Source organism: Neodiprion fabricii, chromosome 3 (assembly GCF_021155785.1).
Source record: "Neodiprion fabricii isolate iyNeoFabr1 chromosome 3, iyNeoFabr1.1, whole genome shotgun sequence".
In the NCBI taxonomy this organism is placed as follows: Eukaryota; Metazoa; Arthropoda; class Insecta; order Hymenoptera; family Diprionidae; genus Neodiprion; species Neodiprion fabricii.
The window spans coordinates 18,771,603-18,792,711 of NC_060241.1; the positions used below are offsets into that span (position 1 = coordinate 18,771,603).

The following is a 21,109-nucleotide window of genomic DNA, read 5'->3' on the forward strand; positions in this document are numbered from 1 at the left end:
TTTTACCACCGATCCAAGCCTTGCGTCAAGAAAAGTCAAGAAGAGATCACTCTCTGCGAAACGATACGAAACGAGGCTGAATTGAGGACTGGAGAATTATGCGCGGATCATGACTGAACCGAATTTTAAAACTGTCGGATAAAGGCCGAAACGATTAGAGTAAGCATGCATGTGCAACGGTTACCAACATCATCATCGGCATTACAGTGTCCGGTAAGAATATGGTCTCTCTCTTTCTCTCTCGTAAAACGGCGACGCGTGGCATGCAAAACTCGTACAAGTGACGCAACGTGACATTAACTTTGCTGGAAACGATCACGCCTCTCCAACAACCGAGGTCTACAACCTCGGATTAACTTTTTCGAAAGAAATTCAAGAAGGTTTGTTCAAACGCAGCTGTGCTCGCCGTCTCCACACGCGCATACACCGAAAATTAGACAAAAAGAATGGACCAAGTGTAAATGGCCCGAGTACCGTGTGTTTTTATCTTTTGGCTTTCTTCCTTGTTCCACACTGTCTATCCTCCGGATCCCTGCAGCTTCCTGTTATACACACAGTGTTTTATCAAAAGAGAATAACGAATAAAACGCCGGCCTCTAACTCTCGGCCAACTGCTTCGACCGCTCACCACCATTGTCGTAGAGACTCGGATCTACGAAGATAACGTCGCGTCGTTACAAACTATGTACCTAGATATGCGATCATTCCGGTACGCGGTGTGGATAATTGTGTGTAAACTGAGAAAACTGTTCTATTCGTTATGCGCCCGCGGAGGGATAATTTCTCGTTTCAAGTCCAACCAGGTGAAGATGTTTTTGTTGACTTAACGGAAATGTTCAACGAGTGCCGAGTATCCTGCAGGGTGTCTTCAATTAAACCAGCGGTAACCCATATTCGGTCTTGTTCGACGCATAAACGAGGTAACGGAAATCGGAGATTTTAGGGAAACACTTACCGACGCTTGGATAGCGTTGAAATTGGCGAAATTCTGCTGGATTTACCGTTCAAACACACACTTCAGGTATAATTGACATAGATGCACGATCAACGTGAGATCGACTTGGCGAAAACGTGTTAATTTTAGCAACCGAAACTTTAAACGTTAACGTTTGAATTTTTATTTTTTTTTTTTTGTCGAGTATCATCAATGGCGAATTTCGGTTACTACAAATTGTTTGCATAGTTCAAAGTACACCCGGTCATTTCGACCGAGTAATTTTACTTCTCAGCGCGTGTAGTCAGACAATTTTTGTCTCGCTGTTCTGGCATAACGGGTAATGTGAAGTCAGTTCTCACGACGCTTACACGATGTCGTGACAGTGGGATTGTCGTAAAGAATAAGATTCAAAATTCCCGGACGCGTCCGTCGAGACCTTCAGAATCGACTTTTTGTTTTTCCCCGCATTATTTGAAAATGGGGAATTGGGATCGAACAGTAAAATGAGCACAAAATAAAACAATTGTCACGATATCGAATTATCCATTCACCCGAATAGCTGATTCGTGGAATTTCAAAACAGAGAAAGACGTGAAGTTAGTAAAAGTTATAAGGTATACGAAGAAAAATCTTATCTTGTCACAATTCCTAGAACAATCTAGTAAAATGAGTTTCGATAGAATAAAGATTTAAATATCGTTGAAATTACAAGAAAATTTGGTATTAGTAACTATTTGTTAAAATTAAATTTGCCGATCACTGCAAAGTTGAATCGTTTTGTATGGTTTGTTACATGTTTTTATTCAAATAAGGCTATCAAATTAATTTATTCTTGTACCAATATCAAATTTTGAAGGAGGATTTCGGTGCAGACCTGTGTAATAGAAATATCGAAGAGTCGAGATATAGAAGGATAATTAAAGCACGGAAACCAAAAATAGAATCATCGGACTTTCTATATTCTTCTTCATTCTTACGATTCTACATTGAGGTAAACTCTAAACATTCCAGATTTTGATTCCTATATACTTCACCTTTCTACATTTCGATTCTCGTATACTTCGCCCTTCCATACTTTGCAATTCTATGAAACAGATGTTCGCGTTTTTGACAATTCGGCATTGTGACCCTGCGATCCATTCCACTTTCTTACCCCCACTCGAGGATTAGTATATTTGAGGGACCATAAACTGAGAAAAATTTCATTTGTTACAGTAACTAAAAAAATTCAGTAAAACAGGTATCGTTAAAAAAGCTGTTCGAATATTGTTGGAATTACGAAAAACGCGGTACGCCTAACCAATTCGCGCTATTGTCGATCCTTTTTTAGTAATTCCAACGCAAAATCAGTTTGTTCGGTTTACTCTACTTTTTTAGTTAAACAGGGCTTTAACGTCAATTTATCGTTGCACAAGCATTAAATTTTCGCAACAATTGCAAGAAAATATAGCAACGGTGATCGTAATGAGAAAGAACATTAACGGATACCAGACTTTCCGATAACGGCTAGAAAACTAATTTTCATTTCGTACCTAGAACTATATTTTTCGATTGTGGTAAAAAATGAAAATAGTTACGGACCTAGCGGTAACCGGAACTAAAAATTTCTCTCAGTGTGCGCTTGGAATCGCGATATACGCCCATTCAACGGAAAGACCTCCGACAAGTTCAGTTTCGCCGGAAGCCCGGCTTCCACGGATTCGTCGATACGACACGTAAACTCGTGCATCGTACGTACGTCCCGTTTCCGTGGGTCGAAGAGAGGGCCACCAAATCGCTTGGATCGGAAGAAGCCGGGGACAATAATCGCGCTCCTTTCACGCGACGGGCCATCACCGTCCTCCGGAGTTCCGGGGGGCCGAAGAAGGGGGCAGCGAGATGGGCATTCGGACGTAGTAGGGGGCGGCGGAGGCGCACCTGTAATGGCCCGAGGACTCCGGGGGATCCGCCAGGGAGGTCCGAAGCTCTCTTTGTGGAGGTAAGTGCCCGCCACTCGCCACGGTTAAGCCGGGCAACGTGCAGGTGTGTGATACCAGTCAGCGAGCTGCCGTGATCCAGGACGGCCGCTTCTTCTCCCGTTCTTATTAAGAGGACCTCAGGGAGGCCGAGAGGCTCGTATATATAGACGGTGAAACGGTCTGCCAGAAGGCTGGATAAACAGCGGCGTGAGGAGTGCAGGAAAATAGCCGGGGCCGCTCTTCTCTGTCTCTTTATACGCCGCGGCGAGGAGGCTGCAGGGAGGCAAAAACTATCCGAGGGAAATAAGCAAAAGGAAGAAGAAGACGAAGAAGAAGGTCACTACCCTTCCGAGAGCGGCAAGGCCAGCGGTGAGATTACACGGATTGCATCGCTACAACGGACACTTGAAAACTCTGTCACAATTTTGCCCGGACGAAGATTGAGCCGTACACGCTAGTAGAAACGCACGCACGCACGCCTAAACGCATGTAATTCTCCTTAACGGAGGTTCGGACCTTCTGTGATTATTTGTGTCCGCATATCCGAAGTCTGCCTGAAATCTATATCGCGAGTACGATCCGACAGGATCGGCCTTCTTTCTTGGCCCTTTACCGCAACGGCATCGCTGAGTCAGCTGTAAGTTTTGCAACCTCTGTTTGTTATAACCTATAAGTCGTTATTGGTGCACCATACGCATCGTTCGTGCTCAGACGCGATTCACCGTTTAGTCCTTTCTCCTTTCTCGCACGCAATTTTTTTAATCTCTTCCCCGAACGATGACAACTATTCTCGTTTGCGTCATAGCGATTTTACCGCAGCTCGTTTCACGCTTCGTTTTATGCAATTCCAACGACGAGTTCTAAGGATATTTCCGTATTTCAATACGGTTAGCGATTCGAATTAATTCTGTTGTTTCATCGATTTACAAAATATCAACTTGTGAGGCAATTTGGTGCAACGCGTCATCAACAGATGTCACCGAGAGCTCGGCGTTCCCGCGACCAAAGAAGTTCGAAAATTTAACATAACCTCTAACAACGATCGTTAATTACTACGAGTCCGCGCGATCTTTGACGTACTGGCCACTATCTGACTTCGACTTCAAAGATTACTGCTTTTGTAACAGATTTTCGAAGGGTAAAAAAAACTCGCAAAATATCTCATTGCATCATCAAATCCAAGTATCAAATCACGTCATACGCGCTCCTTTGGTCACGGTGCGATTCATCATCGATTTTCATCCTCGTCGTATCTCATCTCCGAGTCCATCGACCTTTACTTGAATCTTAAGAAACCTATTTTGCTGGTTTTACCGTATTATTATTTAAAAAAAAAAAAGAAATCAACAACAAGAGGAAAAAGCAGAGGTCGAAGGAATTCCGAGTGCCGATTATGTAGATCCGAAACTGATCGCGTTCATTGGGTGGTGAAATTAACTCGCCCAGTCCGTTCGACTTGACGTCACAATATCTCCACTGATCAATACGGTATAAAAACACCCAGCGACGCGTAGCGGCTTGTATCTTTTTAACGGGGGTTTCTCGAATGGTGTGAAAACCGAGCTCGAGCTTCCGAGAATCTCACTCGAACGATGTCAGTTTTACCTGAAATAACTTTCGCCCGAACGATTCGTACAGCGTTTCCCAATCGAGTCTGAACCCTAAATCGTAGACTCGTACAGTTTTCCGATTTTCCGCTTTTTTCCTGGCATCGCGGTAAATTGTCCCACCAAGTATATAATGTTATGCATCCGAGAGTCCGAAGTCTCGTGGTGGTCAAGGCCATCAGCTCGGGCAAGAAGAGGGAACGCGCGAGTTCCAGAACTTCTGGTCCAGTATTTTCCTGCCGAACTACTTCCACTCTGTTTTACATGCAGAATCGAAACCAATATTCCGCAGCTCTGCCCACTTCCGGTAAATTATTCAACCACGTTGGCCGTTCGCTTCGCCATGTCGATCCTGAAATACGAGAATATATGTATCTACAAATGTGCAAAACAACCTTCTCAACTTCGAATATATTCACTTGAATTGTACCGGCTCAGTTCGAAAAGCTGTGGAAAAAAAAACCGGTCTCTGAGTTATGGTTTGAAGTAAATGAATGAGAAAGAGCTGTTTAAAAATTTGTCGAAAAGTAAACTATCGTTCGCTTTTTCTGCCGTGCCACATTCTCGCGAAATTTAAACCTGATTCTGCGAAGATGTTGAGCTTGATCTGTGCCAAAAGAGTATAAGATACCGACATAAAATGTAACGCTGCTACGCGGGGAACCAGTTTTTGAAAACACGTGTGCATTTGCTACAGATTTTCAAGTGATACTCCGCATTTGAACAAAAGTTTTTAACGTCTTCGTGTATTGTGATTCGCTGAAACAAAGTGTGGACATATTCTACAAGAAGTACGAAACTTTTGTTGCGGGAATTCGATTGGCAGGAAATTTTTTGAATGTTTGAAAATTGTGGAGAAAGAAATTTGCCGCAAACATGGCCGCGCCTACGAGTAATCCGTATAGACTCGGTTTTGGGATATCGCCTAGAATCTGGAATATGCTGACGAGTGACCAGTGACCGGTGACCAACGCGGTATATGACTGGACCGTTCATAATACCGTTACACTCTTCCATTCAGCGGGTGTCTAGGATTACGCGAGAGAGAAAGAGAAAGAGAAAGAGAAGAGTTCGACCAGCAAATGAGTCCGTGGTTGGAAACGATGCTGCTGTTTGACTGCATCGCGCGCAATTAATAATCGCCCGGAAATAGCGCGCGAAACCTAACGCGTTGAGAAAACTGCGAATTCCGCAACGTGACTTATTAACTCCAACAACGCGATTACATAGTTGGTTGTTGTAATTTTGTAACCGATCTGGCGAGGCGTTTCGTGATACGGGGGCGTAAAAAGCGAGAGGAAACTTTCGACGCGGTCTCCGATCAATCAGAGCATACGATTTTTTACCAAAATACGTCGTCGCGTGCTGGTTTGCCGATATCCGAAGACACGTATTTCAGTTCAATCACACCCGATCACCGAGTTGTCACGGTCAGGCCGCGCCGTTGCTCGAGGGTTAAATTTCCCGCCGACTTTCGTTATTCCGTTATGTACTTTCGACCGCGATCGTTCACTCCGAAATATTTCAATTCCTAGTGTTTTCGTTGATGCCGCCCGGAGCATCGATCAAGCGATTCCACCGCGGCCGCGCGAAAGCGGCCTTGAACAAAAGTACTCGTACTTTTAAGTGTTCGGAACTCGGCGACGGCCACGGTCATGTGCGTTACTGTCATTCGGATTGAAGCAAATAACGAAAATACAAACAAAAATGGGCAAGAGTCACTCGCCTCGCGCTCTCTCGACGAACGTTCACCGCTATCGGCCGATCGCAGCCCACCAAACTCGCTTTACGGTCCTGCGGTTATTTCTGTTCATTACAGTTACTTCGATCTTGCACAGAACGCGGCTACGTCTTTGTGACACACTTTCGGCCATCGCCCGGCCCGATTCTATAGCCACGACCTCGCCCACGTGGAATTCCAAATATTGTGCGAACACTGACCGCGAGTGAGGGCCACGTTTCTTCATCGCGGAACCAGGCAGCTTCCGGGATGTGCGGGTCATGATTCAATCGAAATTTATACGCGAAATATAGGTGCATGACTAAAGATAGAGATTGCATTTTTTTATTTGTAACCGGAGACAGTTATCAGCGGTTACAATTATTTTGAACAATTGTTCTCAGAATCAAGGATCCACGTAATCACATGTTATTTGAAAGTAAGGAAAACTAATTTCAATAATTACTGATTATTATCAGAGCCTAGGATGTGGTTGAAGTTAGCAACGTCACTCTAACAACGCATGTTTAGGTGAACTCGTTACTTTGCAACTCTAGGATCGTCTGAAATTTTATAAAGTATGACGAACAAAACATACTCACATCTTTAAAAGCCAACTCCTTGAAAGTTTTTCGGAAATTGCACAGTAATTATATTTTGCCTGATGTTTAGTTATGTTAACGTTACTAACTTCAGCCTCGTAGCCTAGACATATTCTTCTACTCCGTAGTTCATCCTTTTTGAAACCAAAACCGTTGAAATCACATTATTGTTATAAAGTTATCTAAATATTAATTCAAGGTTAATAATTTTTACAAGTTTTTGGCAGTTTTCACTACATTTCTTGCAAACCTTAATTCACCAAGCCATTTCTATAATAATCCTGAGGATTTTGGATGTGACCTGGTTGACTAATCTAAGATTTGATATAAATTCGAAAACAGAGGATTTTCGACGGACAACTTTCGGTTAACTTTCTGAACAATCTTTATAAGATGATTCTTCCGATCGGGATGTAAACGAATTTCAGTACACTCAAATCAGTCAATTTTTGTATATTCCAATCTATCGGTAATAAAAATGAATTATTTTTTTCGAGATCCGCACTAAAATTGTTCCTGGTGATTGCTTATGGTCTGTTTAAATATTAAATTAAATTTTACAATTTAGCAATTACAATTTAAAGTAAGTATTTTTCAAAACGAAAGACGATTTTCCCGCATTATAGTTGCCCCGTTATAATTTCTAAACATCGCGAAGTTCTAATCTCGAAGTCTGGAAACATCTGACATCATGTGTCGATCGTAAAGATTTTCAACGCCCAGCGACAAACCTGCGGTAAAAAGAAAAAAAAAAAATTTTAATGAGGTAACGGTGTAGCGCGGGAATAGTCCAAGGTAACTGTATAACCAGTCGATCGCAAATCATTCATCACCGATCGACCCTGTACCGTTTTCGGTATTTCCCTCGTCCTGGTATTCACTCTTGACCGAAACCACGAACCCATACACGTATAATGAAGCGTACTAATTTCCGCCTTGGTTATGTGCAACAGCAACAGCAGCAGGAGCAGCAACAGCAACGTGTGCAATACTCAACTGGATGTTAAAAAGTAACGGGGGTTGACGACGCGTTGTAAATCGGCTTCGCGTGGCCCCGTGCCCTCTTATAAGCCCTCTCTCGGTTTGAACATTAGCAACTGCTCGAAAATGAGTCACGAATATTTGCGAAGTCTCTCACGGCCCGCTATACTTGGCGATATTATTTACCCACAGGTGTAGAAATCCCGAACGCGTTGTTAATTCGTCGATAAAAAAGTCATTGTAACCGGTACGATACGCCGGTGCGAACAGCGGGGCAACCGGTCCTAACTTGTCCAAGCCAGACTTTTTTTCTCACCAATTTTTGGGGGCCTCAACCAGCGATCGGTCAACGTCCAGCCCGCGGCCTCACCGCGAGCTTCGGCTTTGGGTCAGTAGTGCCTCACGGAAGCCGCATGCGTTCCAAATCAGACTCCCACATCAGTCGGTAACCTGCACGTCATGTTTTACGAATTCGATATATTGACTCGCATCATTCGGAGACGTCTTCGATACTTCTGACAAGTCGGTGAATTGTGTCGTACCCGTTGCGTTAAGCGATCTGAAATTTTTCCAGGCTCTTGAACCCGACCGTTTCGGAAATGGACTTTGTCTTTAGAGTTCAAGTGCCGTGCAAATCGAGTTACGTAACCGAAGCATAGGGATAACTGTTCGAGAAACACGGCCTTGGTTTTTACTTCTTTCTTATCGTTTTCAGAGTGATTTTAATTTTAACTTTATGATCGATGATCTTGGCCGTTCGAAACCAGAGATGCTTGCAATGTACGACACGATGGTTGTGGATTACTGTACAATAATTTTTGTGGGCCATTCGAAAATTCAACATCAGATGGGGTTAAATTCATACCAAATTACAGTCTTTACAAGCGAATGCTCAATTTTTCTTAACTGTGTATGAAAAATATTTTCGTTTCGTCCAATTCGTCACCTTGGACACTTTTGGAATACGAAACCGAAATAAGCGACAAATCGATCGTTGCTAGATTATTGGAGAGAATCTCATTGGACCGAACGATAGTTATAAAACCGAAAGAGATCACGTGGGGCGAAAAAGTAATGATTTCCTAATGATAATTTACTAACGGACGTGACAGGCGGTGAGCCGACGTGAGCAATTAGCTAGGCGGGAATTAGAATTCTTCCGACAATCGAGTCGATTGGGAAGCCTAACTATTATACGTGTTAGGCTGCCGCCCCTGATCCAAGTTTGCATTTGAAATGACTAGGCAGACGTTGGCACCCACCTACTTTCTTTTCAGCGTAATTGTTAGAGTCGTCGGGTGTATCCCACGCCAGGTGAATAAAAATCACACCTCAAGCCGCGGCTCACCTATCCGTACCTGCCTACGTATGTGCGTCCAACGCATACGACCGGCTCACTGGGTCGCTTTTGAGAAACGTGGTCAGAGTTTATTAGCCTCTTACAAATTTACGAGACGAGAACCAATTCGGAGCATGTCAGCCACGTACCGACTGCTAATTGCCGGCGCGGTCGTTGGATTGTCGACCATCAACAACTCCGATTTAGTTAATTACAAGGTTCATCAACTCAGAGCTCAAGATTTGAATTAACATGACATTAACAAATGTTGAATTATATTTTTTAAATATTGTGCAAATTGACAAAACAGGTGAGGGGTCCGATCACTTTTCAAATACGCGAGTTTTTGTGAACAACTCTTTCGAATTCCGATGGAATCCTTGAGAAATCCTGTAAAAGCCAAAGTGCACAATATTTAAAAGTGAATATTCCCTCGTGAGATGGTAAAAACATGTCTTCAAATCCAAGTAGTAGATAATGCCAAATAATATTCAACTAGTTAGAAGAGACTTATAGTGGACATGGAAAACTCGCAGGATTTGCACAACCTTGCCGATAATGGATCTGCTTGCCAATTGATCCGACAAAGACTGAAACTGGTCCTGAATTTGACATTGTGTCTAATTCATGTTAACGAATGCTTAGGAAAAAAAAACATCAAAACACTTAACCTTCTTCAATTCATCTGTGACATGAAAGCTAATAACACTCAATAAATTTCTCAGTGACTGTGGTGTACTTTGACAAATTCAAGAGACATTGGCGCACTTGTATAAATTATTATACTAGTTAACTAACAGCACAAATGTATATTTTTATCGACTGTCATCATTACAATCAATTTCCCGTCACTGGTTATTCTTCACATTACAACACAATCAAGGTCAATTGGACACTCACTTAAACGTTTATTTTCTTTCCGTTTCAAGGTTAATCGAAACCGCTGAAAATGAGGTGGGTCTGGAGATGGCTGCTGTTATTAGTGGCCTTAGGGGCGATGACGAGTGGACTTCCGGTTCCCGACGAGAACATGGACACGTCAACGGAGGTGCTGGGTTCCAGGTAAGTGATCGCAGGTCAAATCGTACATGAGTGAACGATTAGGCTGAAATAAATTTTGAAATGTTATCCATTGATCGTAGCGTCGTCACCTCCGTATCCGTGGTAATGGGAGATGAAAACGGCAATTCTGAGAAAGGGACTGATAAATCAGTAACCAAGAAGGTGACCAACGACCTCCCCGCTTCTACTATCGACATGCTGAAGCCCGACGGTTTCCAGTTTTACACAGTCGATGAAAAGGGCCAACTGATCACCCGCCAAATGACCGACTCCGAAATACAGAGCATCATCGCTGCTGGGGGTGGACCATTTCCAATTGAGACTCAAGACCCTGAGAAGACCGGAGAAAACATGACTGGAGAAATGAAGGTAGGAGGTCAAGGCCTAGCTTGGATAGACGACGGATTTATTCCATCGTGATACGCACTCTTCAGACATTGTATGTACGTGATACGTAACCATCATTATTTTTTCCTGTATTGAAGGTTGCTGACGTCGTTCAAAACGTGCAGAACGTGCTGAAGGAGGAGCTCAACAAGCCTGCGACGGTCATGGGCACCATGCCGACGATACCTGGTCACGCGAACGCCGAATGGAGCAGCATTCTACCCTCAATACTAGGCGGAGAGGCTGACTCAGCGCCCATGACGGTACCAGAAGCCGATATGCCTGTGCTTTCCGTCCTTCCTGACCCAGAAACTAAGGTGAATGTCAGCACGGTTGTGAAAAAGCCAGAAACCCCGGAAGCCTCTGCGGTAGCCAAGCCTCAGGAAGAGACTGCAAACCCAGCAGATGACAAGAAGCAGTCTCCTGCTTTACCTTTGACTACTGAAGATGCTGCAAAACCTGTCAAGGAGGATTCTACATCGCCCAAAAAACCAGAAGCGGCGAAAGAGCCTCAGCCAGTCCAGGAAAAACCCTCAGAGAAACCGGAAGAAAACTCAGAAAGGCCCATGATCCCAGTGCCTGTGATAACGGCCGATAGTGTCCACTCGACACCGGAAGCCCCGTCGACTACTGAGTCGAAGCCAGTGTACCAAATACTGAACACGCTGTCAGCCGACGAAGTGAAACACGAAGCCGAAAAGGTTGAACCCAGCACTGTTCCCGAGAAGGAATCTGAAATTCCGAAAGGTGAACCGAAGAAGCCTGAAGTTCTTGAAAGATTACCTGCCGCTGACATGACGAGCATGACGACGCCGAAAACCATCGAGATGGAAGTGACGTCAAGCTTCGTCTCTGTACCACAAAAAGACTCTGAGAAACCGATGACTGCTTCAGATGTCAAAGTGGTTGAAGAAGTGGCGGATTCCAGGCCGATTAGCACGCCTCAAGGAACACCCTCGATCACTCTTGAAGCTCCTGCAGTCGTCCCGGAAGTACCTATTAAAATTATGGAGTCTGTTGAAAAACCTGAACAAAATATTCCAGTGAAAATTATGGAGACTGTTGGACAGCCTGCACAAAATGTTCCCGTAAAAGTTACGGAGCCTGTTGAACAACCTGCACAAGATGTTCCCATAAAAGTTACGGAGCCTGTTGAACAACCTGCAAAAGATGTTCCAGTAAAAATTATGGAGCCTGTTGAAACACCTATGCGAGATGTTCCCGTAAAAGTTATGGAGCCTGTCGAACAACCTACACAAGATGTTCCGGTAAAAATCATGGACCCTGTCGAACAACCTACGCAAGATGTTCCCGTAAAAATTATGGAGCCTGTCGAAAAACCTACGCAAGATGTTCCCGTAAAAATTATGGAGCCTGTTGAACAACCTGCACAAGATATTCCAGTAAAAACTGTGGAGCCTGTTGAACAACCTACGCAAGAAGTTCCAGTAAAAACTATGGAGCCTGTTGAAAAACCTACGCAAGATATTCCCGTAAAAATTATGGAGCCTGCCGAAAAACCTACGCAAGATGTTCCCGTAAAAATTATGGAGTCTGTTGAACAACCTACACAAGATATTCCAGTAAAAACTATGGAACCCGTTGAACAACCTACGCAAGATGTTCCGGTAAAAATTATAGAGGCTGTCGAAAAACCTATGCAAGATGTTCCCGTGAAAATTATGGAGACTGTTGAAAAACCTACCCAAGATGTTCCCGTAAAAATTATGGAGCCTGCCCAGGAATCTGTACAAGATACCCCAGTGAAAGTTATAGAGCCTGTTGTAGAACCAGCACAAGATGTTCCCGTAAAAATTATGGAACCAGTTGAAGAACCTGCACAGTATGTTCCCGTTAAAGTTGCCGAGCCTGTTGAAAAGCCATCAATAGAGTCTGATAACAAGGAGCCCCTTTCCACTCCTGAAGCAACAACTTCAGCTATGACTATGGAGCAAGAGATGGTGAACATGCTCCCTCAGTCGATAGACACCATAGTTAAAGAGCTCATTTCAGAGAATACGAATGATATGACGAAGGGGACAACTGATAGCGTTGAACCTGAAAAATTATCTGATTCTGCAACTGTCCCTTCTCACGCGAAACTCCCTGCTCCTGAACCAGTTAAAATTGAAGATACGAAGATGGAAGAAGCTGATATGAAGGACACAACATCAACTGACAAAGTTCAAGGGACTGCTGATTCAGCTACAAAGAAACCTGAAACTTCTGGAGAGGCAAAAATAACTTTGGCCACAGAATCGAAACCAGAAACAGTCTTCCAAATGCTACCCGAAATAACTCCCGAACCTACAACTACGAAAATCGAACCTGAATCTCCGGCATCTGCCGAAAAAGTTGAAGACGTTGAGCCTGCAAAAACGAAGACTCATTCTGAAATTTCGGAAACCACCAAGAAGACTGAGAATTTACTTCCTGTTGAGTTAGTGGCACCGGCAACAGTCCAGTTGGATGCTGAAGCAACTAACAAAGTCGATACCGTTGCTACTTCCGGTGACGCGAATAATGATCCCGTAACTAAAACACCGATGGAGACTGGGGTGAAAAGTGAGCCAACAGCAGCTGCGGAGAAAAAACCAGAAACTATGTTGAACGAATTAGCGGACTCGGTATCGAGCATGATATCCCAGATTTCGGAAACCATGAATTCCATGGTCCCGATTCCTGAGCAATCGGAGAACAAGGATGAGCCTGTGAAGCGAGTCGAGGATGGAATGAAGGAGGAAGCCACTATGGTGAAGGTCGAGATGCCGGAATCGATGGCTACAGTGACAAGCGAAGAAACTAAACCTGCAGTTCTAGATTCATCGAACAAAGAAGATATCGTAAAAACTGAGACAACCGAAGCTGAAATTAAAATTGCAGCCAGTAACCCACCGACAACCTCCGAGGTAGCATCCACTGAACCCGACCTGAAAATCGATTCGCAAAAGCCAGAGATTCCAGTCAACAACATGGTTTTACCTGTAGTTGATGATACTGAATCTGCTAGCCCTGACGCACCTAAAACAGAAACAATTTTTGAAGGTGGTACCAACCCCAACAGAGCCGAGGCTGCATCTGTAGTGGACGATAAAACAGAAAAAGTAAAAACTTCTGTAGAGGATCCTGAACCCATAGCGATTAAACCAGAAGCAGAGGATGTGATGACCGGGCAGACAGTGTCGAATCCTGTGGAGAAATCTAAGCCAGAAGTCGTCGTAGACAAAATGGAAGTCACAATGAATGATGGAAGTAAAAAAGAAACTGCAACCGAATCCAATGGACCCTCGGACACAGAGACGCCGATAGTAAGGATTGACATTGATGAAGCAAAGCCGACAAATTCATTGATCATGGACAGTCCAAGCCCAACCGAGTCACCAGTTGTGAGGATTCAGATGATGAATCCCGTCGCTACGATCAATCAGATGATCGACGCAGCACCTGCACAGGATCCCTCAATTGTCAACGTCGAACCGATTTCTTTCAACGACAAAGACATGCAGACTTCTTCACCTCAAAACGTTGGAAGTGATTTAATCGCGGGTCCTCAACCAACGAATCCAACCGAAGTAACAAAGCCTGAAGTTTCATCCAAACCGGAAGTTGTACCCGTAGTAAATCAGCTGCCTGAAAACACAGTGTCAACCGATCAGGAGAACACCAAGTCTGAGCATGAAATTACTTCCTCTGTCATTTCGAAACCCAATGCCGAAATTAAACCGATGAAAACCGGTGACTCCGACGCCGTGCAAGCAGAAGGTAAGCCTCTACAGGCAGACAAAAATGAGAAACCTGGAGCGGAGACACTAAAAACAACTGAGGAATCGACAGAAACGAAGCCAGAGATTCAGGTCACGGAAGATACTGCAGCTTCCAACGAAGACGTAACAAAATTGGAAGCTCCCATGGAACCGGTTCTCATGACTGAATCTTCAGAAAATACTCCTGAAAAATTGGCCCAAGAAAATGTTCCGACTGTTAGCACGGAAACTTCTGCTATGGTACCACCAGAAGTTGTTATTTCTACGACCGTCGAGGTGGAGCCAGTTAAAGATTTGCCTGAAAATAAACCTGAGTTAATGAAAGACAATGCTGCAAAACCACAGGTGCCTGAAGTGAAGCCTGAAATGAGTGCTGATTCAACTGAAACTGCAACTGACACAATTAAAACCACATCTGAAATTAAAACCGATTTTCTTTCAGACAAAACTGAAAGTAGACCGGAAGCAGTTGAAGCTCCCGAAACCACGACAAAAACCATCGACAGTCCTAATGACCCGGCTCAACATATGATGATCGTTGAAGGGGCTACATCTACTGCTACACAAGTCAATGCACAAAAGCCTGGCGATAGTTCTGATGTTTCTACGCTGGTAACAGCGAATGGCGATAAGATGCCCGAAAACGCCGAGTTCGATGGTTTGAACGAGAAAATTGAGATGCTGACCACACCAGCAAGCAAACCACTACCAGTCGAAGCTTCCGCTGCTGAGACTGTTGATGTAAAAAAAGATTCCGAAATGTCCGAGGTCAAAGTGACCGACGATTTACCCGCTGGACCTCAAAGCAGTGACGCGGTACAGGATATGAAAGAATCTAGCAAGCCTTTGGCCAAGCCTGAGTTAGTTGAAACCCCGGAGCAGAAGCCTTCATCTGATGAATTGCAGAATTCTAAGCCAACTCTAGAAAAAAAACCGGCATCAAGCGAGTTAGAAAATCCTGTGCTTATCGCAACTATAGAGAAGGAGCCTTCATCAAGCAAATTAGACAATTCTGAAAATGTTCTAATTGCAGAGAAAAAGCCTTCATCGAATGAATCGGATAATCCTGTGCTGATTGCAACTCCTGAAAACATACCTCTTTCAAGTGAATCAGATAAATTTAAACCAGTATCGACACTGGACGAGAAACCATCGTCAAGTGACAAAGATTTTTCGGACGATACAAGCCCTATGCAAGCGAATATCGAAAAAATTTCAGTTCCGGCAGTATCCCCTGAAAAACCTGAGGAGAAACCCGTTGTTACTGAAGCCGTAAATGAACAGGACTCTACAAAGCCTACGGAATTCTTAGTGAAAATTGACGTTACTCCTGAAAAGAGTAAACCTGAAGTCCCTACGGTTACTGACTCATCTATGGCCATGCCTGCTACAGAGAAGTTAGAGACGACATCTGAAACCACAAAAGTTGATGATAAGAAGACTGCAGAGAATCCTGAAAAAATAGCTGTGGCTCCAGAAACTACAGTTGCCGCAATGAATTCGCCCGAAAAACCCCAAAGCGATTCCGCAGTGAAAAATACTGACACTCAGCCTGCAGAAGCAGTAAGTACAATTTTGTCGGATTCGTTGTCCAAGGCTCCAGCAAACCCAGAAATTCAGATGGATAAGGTTGAGACACCTGCGGTATCGAAACCACAAGTACCGAAAGAAGACGAAGTGAAGAAAACGGCGAACAAAGTTGAAAATAAACTTCCGGAAGTAGCCACAAGTCCAGTAATAAAAGTTGAAGCTCCAGAAACGATGAAACCCGTAATGAAGATCGAAACAACTCCTCAAGCTACACCGGAAAATAGCCCCATGAAAACACAGGAGGTTCGTGTTCAAGTGAATGAGACCGCAGTACGAGTAACAAAACGTCCAGTTTTGCAAGAAGATTCAAAGGTATCTGAAAATGAAAAGGAAAAAGTTAAGTCTACGAGTACTCCGGACTCGGTGATTACAACAGTTGAAGTTGTGAGCCAGCCAATTGAAGCTACAAAGGCACCGAGTGTTGAGAAGCCTGCCTCGGTCACCGAATCGCAACAAAAACCGCAGGAGAGTGATGAAAAGAATCAGGTAACTGATACCGCAACCAGTCAGGACGTGCCGAAGATTGATGAGAAAGTGAAAGATTCCGAGTTAGGATCTGTGCAGAAGAAACCGGTAGCAGATCCTTACGTCAAGCTTGGTGAAGCACAGAAACAAAAACCTGGCAATAACGCGAAACCAACGAATCTAGACAACAAAAAAGGAGAGACCGAGGATAAATGGAGTCTGATACCACAAAGCACACCGTATCCCATCCTTGAACAAACTGCAAAACCGATTATGGCAGAAGCCGCGTCGAACAACAAAAACGACGACGAATCACAATATGTTTCTGTGGCACTGGAAGCGCATCAAAGCGCCGTGAGTCTAGATGAGAGTACTCGGCAATTGGACAACGACGTTAGGATGTTTTCAACCCTCTGCAATGAGCTTTCTTTCAGCTTCTGGACCGCGACTAACAAAGGTCTGAGCACAGCCCGATCTCTGGCTCTGTCCCCATTCGGTATGACGAGCATGCTCGCCATGATGTTCCTTGGGGCCAGGGGCCCAACGTCTGGCCAGATGAACGACATCTTGAAGCTCGATGACGTGGTGACGTTCAACCCTCATCTCGTATTCCAGAACGTGACCGATAGCGTGAACCTCGCAAGAGGCCAGGGCATCGCAAACGCTGCCTTCGTCAGGGAACTCTTCGCGGACAGAACAAAGGCCGGGAGGCTTCTGCCCTTCTACAAAGAGCGAGCCCAGCAGTTCTACGATGGACACATCGAGGAGGTGAATTTCGCAGCCATCAGCGACCTCGTCAGGCGCAGAACGAATCTGCTGATCAGACGCCAGACTGGAGGACGGATCCGCGACTTTGTCAAGGGCAACGTCATGCCCCTCAGGTCACCGCTCGCTGCCCTCTCTGCCAACGTCTTCCAGACCGACTGTACTGGCGCCAGTTCCGAAGGCAGAGACGGCGAAATGTACTTCGCAGTTCTGCCTGCGGTGAGACAGAGGAAGCTCATTCCGGTACCGGCGACAGTCTGGAGGTCGGGAGTACTCGCTGGATACGAACCGGGACTTGACGCTACCGTCGTGTCCATCGGTGGTGTCAGCGACTTGGTCTCCACAATCTTCCTTCTGCCTGGCCAACAGGGTCTCGCCGCACCCGGCGACAGTCTTGATCACCTCGAGCGAAGACTTATTGAAGGGGCTTTCACAAAGGGGACGTGGAACAGACTACTCAAGGTCCTCATACCTAGGATGGGTCTTGAGGTTCAGGTTCCGAAGTTTAGTCACCGTTCCATCGTCAACGCCACGGCTGCCCTCAAACGCATGGGGCTCGACGAACTTTTCTCCACAAACGCTGACCTTAAAGGCATTAATGGAGTTGGGAACGATCTCCATCTTGCTGATATGCTTCAAGTAAGGGTTTGCTGTTATGTTCAAAGGCTAGTTTTACCTATTAGGAGCTCGCAGTTTAATGGGATTCCAGAGGCTGCACACACTTAGAATATGTTTTACGAGATTCGTAAAAGGGTAAAAAAAATTATAGAGTATATGCAGTATGCACCATTTGTGATGTTCTTTATAAAATTTTATATAACCCTTGATTTTTAAGCTCTTAGATTACTCGATTCATGACTAAAAACCGACTTTCGGGAGGTTTTGACGAGAATCCCGTAATACTTAAGGTACACTTATTTATTCGAAAATGATTGTTTGCCCAGATCAAATCACGTCTGTATCATTAGTGGCTAAACCTCAAATTATACCTTATACATATGGCCACAACTGGTACTTGGGTGAGGAAAAACCGGTACATCTACACTCTGTCATGAATAATAAATTGAATCTGAAAGAAATTCTGATTCTGTCAAAGTAATTTATGAACTGATTTGAGGATCTTAATGTACTTTGTAGGAGATCAAAAATATTTACACCCGGTATTTTTATAAGATTACACTTCTGCAATCCTGAATATATTGAGATCGTTCATTAAGTAACCGCACCTAATTCCTCCCGCAGATCAATTTGTTCAGCACCTGCGGTGACGAGGCAATAAACGGTGGTCGTCATCACATTGAAATATACCCAGCCGGTCCGTTGCGAGGAGCTCGCATCGTGAAAAACAACACCGAAAGCAGGCCAGAGGATCATGAAGTCGAGTTAAATCCAAGCGAGGATGAAGCCGAGCATGAAACGCGATCCAGGAGAAGCGTAAGCGTGGCGGAATACGTTCAGGAATTCCACAACATGGAGAAGAGGTCGGTGTCTCAGTCGAACGAGGAAGAATTGCTAGCAGGCAACGAGAACTCCGAGGAAAGGTCGGAACGTGCCTCGAGTAAACTGAGAGAGCCACTAGGAAGCAAGGCGAAACAATCTAGCAGACCACTGCTCAAATTGGACAGACCGTTCTTATACTTTGTGAGACATAATCCAACGGGGATGATCCTTCACATGGGACGCTTCAATCCACGCCTAATGCCCTAGGAATGGAGAAATGTTTCACACGGTTTGCAGTGAGGAACGTACAGTTTAAATTGTAGTACGTTCACCGTCGTTATTTTATATTGTGGATATATATAGTATAAAAAGGACACGGACGGACAGACGGACGGAATGATCCTAGATTCGAGGTCTGCCCGAACGAAGGCAATTAAACCGATGCTCATACTCGGGGCTCGATTTTTGCAACGTGAGAACTTGCAGACAGGACGAATAATCGTTTGTAAATATATATAAAATTATTATATATTGTATGCAGATAATCGACTCGCTCAAGAGTTTGCAGGTTATGGTACTACTAGTTGTATTTATTCATTGACGCAGAACTAGGATGGGATATCGTTTTTTTATAATTATAATTCATAGCAAATTTAACGATAATTAAACGTTTCCCCCCAGTTCCGTGTCGATACATACGCACGTCTCAGACAAGATCAAAACCTAAATCTTAATCACGGTCCAAACTACGAAACAATTTTATATGATACGACTGTAATTAACTGTTCCATTTTTGGTGTTTTTTATTTATTTTATTTTTATTTTTTTCTATTTCTTGTGTTGTGTTTATTTACAAATGAGCAATCCTATCGAATTCATATCGCACTAAACGACAAGAGTGATAGTTGAAAATTTTTTGTATTTCTTTTTGTGCTTGGGCTCTGATTGACATTTTTATACATACGTACATTATATATACATATAGTATAAAATATAAATATACATTCTATGACTAACAAAGAAGAATAAAATGATAATAAATACCTATAGTATAAACTTGAAGCATACTTATTATCGATAATTAGTATACGCACTTACATTATAGCCTACTTATACATACATGTATTTAACCGCAAAGTATTAACATGAATGCAGATGATCACGCGCTGTGTATTTGTATATTGCAATTGTGATACGGATATGCAGTGCACATATAATCAACTATACTCGCACGACTTTGAAATTCAAGTACCTACTCAATACGCACGCGCATTACGTTTTTATTCGAAACACAGTGTTACTTGGAAATTGAAAAATGAAAAAAATGCACGAAATTGCGATACCGCTGCTCGTAACATTACTTTACGCTACAGCAGCGGACTCTGTTTTCCTTCCTTCCTACTCGCTATTTGTATTATCTTTTTATACCATCGCATCGCCGATAAACACGATGATACGGAATCGCGTGAAACTCGGTCAGATAAATGTAACAAGTAAAATAAAATCGTGTACCAAAATATTACCCGTATACAACGGTCTATGTGAAGTGGTAATGATAATGAAATTGATAATAATCACAATAAACACTTTCTCAGATCGATCTCATGACATCAATAAACTTAATATCCCTGTCAACGACGCACCCATTCGGTCATGAAATACCAACTAATGAATAAGCATGTGTAATACCTATAAATAACCAGATATAGATTTAGTCGCAGTGTAATCACGATGCAATTGGTGTAAAACCAGTGCCGAATAACAGCCATGAAAATTGGAGGGCAAAAGAAGTACGAGTAATAATAACGATAGCGTCGAGTAAGTGCAATTTCATTAAGCAGATCAGCCGCTCATTATCACCTGCAGACATTGTTTTTAAAAATATATTTATCCGACGCTACCGCGTGCAAAGGGTGGATAAACCGCTTGGGGGGCGGGGGGGGGAGGGGGGGGGGGGGGTGCAAAAATTGATCGACCAAACCGTCTTAATAAACAGGCTTATATTGAAGACTTTGTTAATCATTACTCCAATTATTATCATCGTCGTTTCACGTGTTTTGGTCGTATTATCTACAACGTCGGACTGCCGTTAAATTTCGAACAATTCAGTCAAAGATTGATATTTTATACTTTTCCATCTAAGATCTATTAAATAAAAAAAAATAAAAAAAATACAATAAAACTTTGTTTCAATATTCTGAAGTGTACCGAACCATGAACTCAACATGATTTAGCAAATTTTGACACACAATAATTGAAGTGACGTTGCCACGAAGCAAAGAACAATCAAAGTTTGCAAACCACGAGGAGAATTTGTCAGTTTATCACATCGAACAATGATTTGCGTTAAATTTTTTTTTGTTTTTTTGTTTTTTTTTTTTTTCAAATTTCAAGCAAACAAATTTAATTTTTAACATTACGCAACATTGCAATCACACTTAAGTGCGATAAGATTCCGTGATTGAACGGAACGGTTAAAGAGACGTTGAAAA

General features: G+C 43.4%; 1 protein-coding gene across 3 annotated transcripts in view; it reads left to right on the forward strand.

The window, feature by feature from the left end:
• LOC124177697 (titin) overlaps positions 1-20,216 on the forward strand; it is a 36,431-nt gene extending 16,215 nt beyond the window's left edge. Inside the window, exons 1-5 of one of the 3 annotated variants that reach the window (XM_046560346.1) lie at positions 2,903-3,264; positions 10,074-10,206; positions 10,287-10,575; positions 10,692-17,816; positions 18,420-20,216. In XM_046560346.1, coding sequence (XP_046416302.1) covers positions 10,094-10,206; positions 10,287-10,575; positions 10,692-17,816; positions 18,420-18,884 — 7,992 coding nt within the window. In that variant the 5' untranslated portion in view covers positions 2,903-3,264; positions 10,074-10,093 and the 3' untranslated portion in view covers positions 18,885-20,216. Of the gene's footprint in view, positions 1-2,902; positions 3,533-10,073; positions 10,207-10,286; positions 10,576-10,691; positions 17,817-18,419 lie in introns of those variants that run through there. The other 2 variants (XM_046560345.1, XM_046560347.1) reach the window with 2 other exon arrangements.
• The last annotated feature ends 893 nt before the right edge of the window (positions 20,217-21,109 follow it).